We start from the raw sequence: 8,057 nt of genomic DNA on the forward strand, positions 1-8,057 counted from the left end.
TCTACAAAAAATGTACAAATTATATATAAAATTGAATAAAATATATGAAGATATATACAAATAAATTAAATATATTATTTATTACGCATGCAAATAGTCCGATTTCCCATTCCGAATAATTTCATGCTAACCCGTTTCATTCCGGTACACCGCGTATATGAATACTCGCGTCGAGACAGTGGGGAGTGGGTAGTGGAGTGGGAGCTCCGAGGCTCGCAGCAAGGCGCTGCGATCAGTCGAGCTGCGCGAAACAGGTCCCTTCTAACCTGGGACAGACTTTAGAATTGGATTCATCTTTATTGGGCACACATAAAATGTAAAATTGCACACACGCGAATCGTGCACAAATAGAATTGCTTACAGTAATTTTGAACGCAGATGGAAATGCGGCCGATGGCAGATGGAAATGATGGAAGTGCATATCTAGGTTTATGAATTCTTGTGAAGGATCTGCCAAATACACCTTGACGAATTAATTTTTGAAGTGTAGAAATGAATGGTTTTTGGTGTGTGCAATAAATTTTAGGTTATAATGTTTTTACTCATTAAGAGATAAAATTTGTGCAGGAAGAGTACATTAATTATATGTAGATATAACACGTGCCACGGAAAAATGAGTAGATTGTTCGATTTTTAATATTAATGTGATTGTGAATTAAAATATTGACAACGAAGAGCGAAGGACTGAAAAATTACACGAATGTATAGAATTGATTTCACAGCTCCCGAATAATTCTGTGTGAAAAAGATAATTTAGATAAGTATTTTTTGCCTATAAAATATAATCATTTTTCTGAGTAATGGATAAGATACTTTGTGATTTTTTATATTTTTCTTTTACATGTGGTGTACGAAGCATATCTACTAGCTGAACTATTTTAATTGGAACGCACGGTCATATCCTGATTATTGCAAGGAAAACGTTCTCACGGTGAGTAATATGTAACTTGTGATCTTGAAAACCATCATATTCTTAGATAGAAAGCATTAATAATTGAAGTTTATACGCGACATATATGATCGTGCTTTATACAATCTGTTTTAAACCAGTTAGTCAGCGTGTAATGTCACAGCAGCGTTTAGAATGATAACTGTAAATGTATACTGAATTTCCCCAATCAGATGTACCTTCTTTGATATAGATACATAATCCCTTTTACTTGTCATTTTAACTACATAATATAATGTGAGAAGTAAACCTTGCGGTTGAGTTTTAATTCTTGTATTTTAAATTATCATAACCGCTCCGTAATTTGTGCGTGCCAATGTATGAAATAAGTAAAGGAAAGTAAGTAGATATAGATAGTAAGAAAGCATGCATGTAATAATTAAAGGAAAGATTAAATAAGCAGTGCTGGGTAGAATTCAAATATATTTGTAGAATTATAATATGTAGATACGTACATAAGTTTCTATAACAATAAAAAATGGGAATATTGAAAACTCGACTCTTAACAGTTCTGTTTTTTTTTTCATTTATAAATACTTGTTTATAAAGTAAACAATCTGGTTCGTGGATTTCGAATGTGGTGTAAGCATTGGACTTTGTAAGTTTGACATACGTGGAATTGCAACCACGTTGTCATAATGTCGTGTTATCTGTGCTTGATCTGAAGTGCCAAATGTTTGTTAGGAATTCTTGTGATGGGTCTGTCGCATGTACCGGTACCAATTAATGTTTGAAGTGTACAAATGAATGGTTTTTGGAGTGTGCAATAAATTTGAGGTTATAATGTTTTTACTCGATATATGGTTTCGATAGTAAATTTGTGCAGGAAGAGTACATTAATTATATGTATATATAACACGTGCCACGGAAAAATGAGTAGATTGTTCGATTTTTAATATTAATGTGATTGTGAATTAAAATATTGACAACGAAGAGCGAAGGACTGATAAATTACACGAATGTATAGAATTGATTTCACAGCTCCCGAATAATTCTGTGTGAAAAAGATAATTTAGATAAGTATTTTTTGCCTATAAAATATAATCATTTTTCTGAGTAATGGATAAGATACTTTGTGATTTTTTATATTTTTCTTTTACATGTGGTGTACGAAGCAGATCTACTAGGTTGATCTATTTTAATTGGAACGCACGGTCAGATCCTGATTATTGCAAGGAAAACGTTCTCACGGTGAGTAATATGTAACTTGTGATCTTGAAAACCATCATATTCTTAGATAGAAAGCATTAATAATTGAAGTTTATACGCGACATATATGATCGTGCTTTATACAATCTGTTTTAAACCAGTTAGTCAGCGTGTAATGTCACAGCAGCGTTTAGAATGATAACTGTAAATGTATACTGAATTTCCCCAATCAGATGTACCTTCTTTGATATAGATATATAATCCCTTTTACTTGTCATTTTAACTACATAATATAATGTGAGAAGTAAACCTTGCGGTTGAGTTTTAATTCTTGTATTTTAAATTATCATAAACGCTCCGTAATTTGTGCGTGCCAATGTATGAAATAAGTAAAGGAAAGTAAGTAGATATAGAAAGTAAGAAAGCTTGTATGTAATAATTAAAGGAAAGATTAAATAAGCAGTGCTGGGTAGAATTCAAATGTATTTGTAGAATTATAATATGTAGATACGTACATAAGTTTCTATAACAATAAAAAATGGGAATATAGTAATCTCAACTCTAAACAGTTCTGTTAAAATATATAAGTTTATGAAAGAAGAGTACATCAATTAAATGTAAATATAAGACATGCAACGGAATTCGTGGATTATTAAATTTTTGAAATTAATGTGATTGCGAATTAAAATAGTGACAACGAAGAGCGAAGGACTGAAAAATTACACGAATATGTAGAATTGCTTTCACAGCTCCGGAATAATTCTGTGTGAAAAAGATAATTTAGATAAGTATTTTTTGCCTATAAAATATAATCATTTTTCTGAGTAATGAATACAATACTTTGTGATTTTTTATATTTTTCTTTTACATGTGGTGTACGAAGCAGAATTACTAGCTGAACTATTTTAATTGGAACACACGGTCAGATCCTGATTATTGCAATGACAATGTTCTAACGGTAAAAAGCATTGATAATTTAACTTTCTATTCTTTGTATGTCTTGAAATATTCATAATATGAAGAATAAATAATAATTATCAGTAGATAAGAAACATTTTTTAATAAATTTTAGTGCAAATTTCATCCCGATATCTCTGATGGTTCAAGAGTTATAGTAAAATGTCAGGATCCAACCTGCTTTGTTCGGTCGTCGTATGCTGTGTATCGCGCGGTGCAGCATTCAAACAAATTTTTAACAACATTCTTTGTTAGAACTAATTTTACGGAAAGTTTCTATCTTTGTCAGCGATAATATCATCGACCATATTTTCATTTTTATGTTCTTCAGAATCATTGGTTTAGTCAGCGACCACCATTTGTTATTTCATCTGACGCACGCAACGCGTAGCTAACGAATATTACAATACAATATTGTTAGAATCAATTATATTCTAGGTAATGATCGTATTTTCATATTCATTCTATAAAATGTGTAATCGTAATTTTACCGTATCGTCAATGTTTTACCAATTTTTTTACATATGTTGAATTATGGCTGTTTAAAATTCATTGTATTGCCGATAATATTTTGTTTCTCTCAAAGTAATCATACTGTTAATAGATGGAAAAAATCGCAGGTAAAGTGAAAGGTTCTTTTGTCTTTGTACACAACGATTACGTGTACAATAAAGATCATCGCAGTGAAAATATTTATCGTTGCAACACACGACGCACCACACGATGTTGTGGGGCTGTGATGGTTCTCAGCGATGGGACTATTACGCTATTAAAACCCCATAACCACCCTGGGCAAGAATATATTGCTACGCAGCATTTTATGATAGAGGAAATGATGAAGCTGAGTCGGGAGACATTGATCCCATTTAAACAAATATTTGATGATGTTTGTAGAAAGTATGTTTATGCTTACTTTTCTTATGTGTTTCTTTTATCAACTTTTTTTTATATTTTCTCCAAATATTTTGAACAAATATTTATCTATCTATCGACATGTGACACTCTTACAGATTTCAAAGATTTTTTAATATGTTGTAGAATTGATTTGGAATAGCAGATGTACACAGAAAAGAACAACCATATGGAGTTAGTTTGTGTTAAATTTTTAGAGTGTGTGGGGGTTTTTAAAACATATTAAGAAATCACTGAAATTAATTGTTGACAGTGTCACATATATATAAATTCACTGAAATGTTATACAAATATTTATTTAAAGACATCCAGATGCTGCAGCTTACTGTTCATTTTCAAAATTAAGACCAACGTTGCACAGACAGAGAGCTAATTTCAAACCCACAATTCCGCAATCCTTAGAAATTTTGTATGATCAGATGAAAACTTATCAACCATTGGAAAAACTAAAAATATCTGTTGTGAAGTCATTAAAAGACGAATTTGCTGTTATAATTACAACTGACGGCTTGCTAGAAGGATTAAAGAATTCAAAAGAAATATTCGTTGATGGAACATTTGCAGTAAGTAGCATAAAACTCTTAGATATAATGTTTTTGTTTAACAATTTAATTAACTTAAACTCTATATATTACAGAAGCTATTTAACTTAAATGTTTATATCAAGAATATCAGACTTTTCAAAGTAAACTTACTGTGTATATATGATAATAATAGATAATAATAATAATAGTAGATAATAATAGTCGTCTGTAATTTTAGGTTTTACCCAAGAAGCCACACATGGAACAGCTCTACACCATCCATATACGCTACATGGATAATGTAAAACATAATTTATATTCCCAGACAACCAGGGCTGCACCGGGGAGCAATGTCGCGTTTTGGATCCCTGCTGCCGCGAGGCTGCACGGAAAACGGTGGGGGATTTTGCCTCACCGTAAGAGGGCAACACAGTCGCGCCAATGTATCGAATGCCGTACGCAGCGCCATACAGGCACGTACAGGCCTTGTACTAGGGAGCAGGGGGTCTCTCGCCCCGGTAAGGTGATACAGAGCTGGTCGCGCTGATGTGGATCTTCCACATTAAGATGTCGGTAAAGTAAATGTCTATTGTACAAATGTGTAGCAGCAGCAGCAGCAGTCTTTCTTTTTACTGACAAAAATTAATATTTTTATTTAAATTACATACTACATACTATCAGGTCGTTCGGAAAGTAATTTTGTTTATCGTGTAGGGATGGCAATGCTTCCGTTTGTCATTACTAGACTGCGGATCTTTCTTCAAAATAAAAAATGTCAGCGTCGATTACAGGAAATAGAAACTAAATTGAATTGAATTATTTCTTCAGCAAAGGAGAAAACGAAATGACTTTCCGAACGAGCTAATACATTAACATATTACAATAGGAGAGCTGCATAAAGTCTAAATAAAATCAATCTCATCATTTTCATACAAAGAAACATTTACCAGTTACTTTTAAGGTTCGGTAGGTGTAGAGGGTTGAAACGTCTTCGTGCAAAAAAAAATGTGTCGTAGAAGGGAAAAGAAACTAAATTTATAATTTTCGGCTCGAGCGCGTTTCCAGCTACCAGAGTGCATCGGGCTGCCCGGGAGTGTCTCGATCTCGTCGGGCGGGTTCGGAAAGAATCGGACAAGTTCGGGCGAGCGAGTTTTCGCGCTACTCGAGATTCAATTCTACGTTCGCACCAGTTCGCACGAACTTGTCCGCTTCTGTCTGACGTCTGAACGCGCTCGACGAAGTCGAGCCACTCTCGGGCCACCAGGCCACCCGATGGTGTGTCACGGATAGTCTGCGGATCTTTCTGCAAAATAAAAATTTACTATATCGATTGCAAGAAATAGAAATCAAATTGAATTTAATTGTTTCTTCAGCAAAGGAGAAAACGAAATGACTTTTCGAACGAGCCAATACATTATAACATATTACAAGGAGAGCTGCATAAAGTCTAAATAAAATCAATCTCATCACTTTCATACAAAGAAACATTTACCAGTTACTTTTAAGGTTCGGTAGGTGTAGAGTGTTTAAATTTATAATTTTCGGCTCGAGCGCGTTTCAAGCTACCCGAGTGCATCGGGCTGCCAAGGGGTTTCGAGCTGCCCGGGAGTGTCTCGATCTCGTCGGGCGGGTTCGGAAAGAATCGGACAAGTTCGGGCGAGCGAGTTTTCGCGCTACTCGAGATTCAATTCTGCGTTCGCACGAACTTGTCCGCTTCTGTCTGACGTCTGAACGCGCTCGACGAAGTCGAGCCACTCTCGGGCCACCGGGCCACCTGATAGTGTGTCACGGATAGACTGCGTATCTTTATGCAAAATAAAAATTTACTATATCGATTGCAAGAAATAGAAATCAAATTGAATTGAATTGTTTCTTCAGCAAAGGAGAAAACGAAATGACTTTCCGAACGAGCTAATACATTAACATATTACAAGGAGAGCTGCATAAAGTCTAAATAAAATCAATCTCATCACTTTCATACAAAGAAACATTTACCAGTTACTTTTAAGGTTCGGTAGGTGTAGAGTGTTTAAATTTATCATTTTCGGCTCGAGCGCGTTTCAAGCTACCCGAGTGCATCGGGCTGCCAAGGGGTTTCGAGCTGCCCGGGAGTGTCTCGATCTCGTCGGGCGGGTTTGGAAAGAATCGGACAAGTTCGGGCGAGCGAGTTTTCGCGCTACTCGAGATTCAATTCTGCGGTCGCACGAACTTGTCCGCTTCTGTCTGACGTCTGAACGCGTTCGACGAAGTCGAGCCACTCTCGGGCCACCGGGCCACCTGATAGTGTGTCACGGATAGACTGCGGATCTTTATGCAAAATAAAAAATGTCAGCGTCGATTACAGGAAATAGAAACTAAATTGAATGTCATCTCTTCCCTTAATGATTTTAATAGAGGAGAAATCATATATTGACATCTTCAATTTAAAAAATTTTCCAACAACTATCAATTTCATCTACTCAAGTTTGCTATAAATGCATAAAGATCCGCAGTCTATTCGTGACATATCAAGCGGCCCGAGAGTGGCTCGACTTCGTTGAGTGATTTGAAAATTACAGTCAAAACGTGTTGGTCGAGGAAGTGTCGACTTCCAGCTCAATAGTAATGACCTGTCATAAATCTCTCTGTAGAGAACAGCCCCGGGAACGGCACTGAAAGAAATCGAGTCTACCGGGTTGGGTCTGCCTGGGTCTGCCTAGCCCGACCCCAGCCGCGCGCCCGTAGTCTCAATGTGTTGACTTCGATGGCGCACGCTGCGTAGTATGTGTGACCGCTGTAATAAGTATTTCAATACAGCCGAAAATGCGTGTGAAACGAGTCCTGCCTCCTCCACTCTGATCCAATCGTCCGCGCATTCGCACCTAGACACGTCACCGTAATCCTGCCTGGGAACCTTCTTCTCAGGCTTACACCAAGTACAATGTCACCAGTTCGAATCCATGCGTGTTGGCGTCTTGCCGCCATCCCCTACAATTGCGTAGTATGTAGTGGGCGGTAACGGTATCGTATCCTAACCCACTGCTGTTCCGCTATCGCTCGTACTTACGAGGCAGTGTATTGGATCACTTGTTGGACATAGACAAATCTAAAATGTTTTTTCACTACGTGAATGAAATATGTAATTTCAGGACCGACCCTGTCGATCCTTACGTCAGAAAATGTCTGTTCCAGGGTTGTTACCTTTCACTTAAAAAGGCATCGTTGGTCAAGACTGGTTGCTAATATTATTCTCGAGGTGTAAATGGGGTTATTTAGTCGTATACAGCGTCCGTTGCCAGCTCCTTGTGACGCCAATTTTTATATCTCCATTTCTTTTGAAGGGCTCATTTTACAGTGGAAACTCCAAGGAATATAAACATATTTTGTTCAAAATTTAAATCACTGACGCACAGTGGTCTGGATTGGAAAATCGTGTGCCATTTTGTTATAACTTTTGAACCAGTAGAGATACTGCAATGAAATTTTCACTAAAAATATTTAAAAAATAGTCATTTTTAACTATAGGTAATTAAATATTTTTTGCATTTGTTAAACAATAATTTTTTATAAATTTTCATTGATATTTT

The 8,057-nt window shown here is 36.0% G+C and overlaps 1 protein-coding gene across 1 annotated transcript; it reads left to right on the forward strand.

Annotated features, from left to right (window-relative positions):
• The first annotated feature begins 236 nt into the window (after window positions 1–236).
• LOC143220154 (uncharacterized) lies at window positions 237–6,788 on the forward strand. Its single transcript, XM_076445881.1, has 3 exons — window positions 237–3,952; window positions 4,272–4,530; window positions 4,730–6,788. Exons 1-3 carry the CDS (start codon window positions 3,660–3,662, stop codon window positions 5,036–5,038), a joined length of 861 nt encoding a protein of 286 aa, XP_076301996.1. The 5' UTR covers window positions 237–3,659; the 3' UTR covers window positions 5,039–6,788.
• The last annotated feature ends 1,269 nt before the right edge of the window (window positions 6,789–8,057 follow it).

Source organism: Lasioglossum baleicum, unplaced genomic scaffold (assembly GCF_051020765.1).
Source record: "Lasioglossum baleicum unplaced genomic scaffold, iyLasBale1 scaffold0278, whole genome shotgun sequence".
NCBI lineage: Eukaryota > Metazoa > Arthropoda > Insecta > Hymenoptera > Halictidae > Lasioglossum > Lasioglossum baleicum.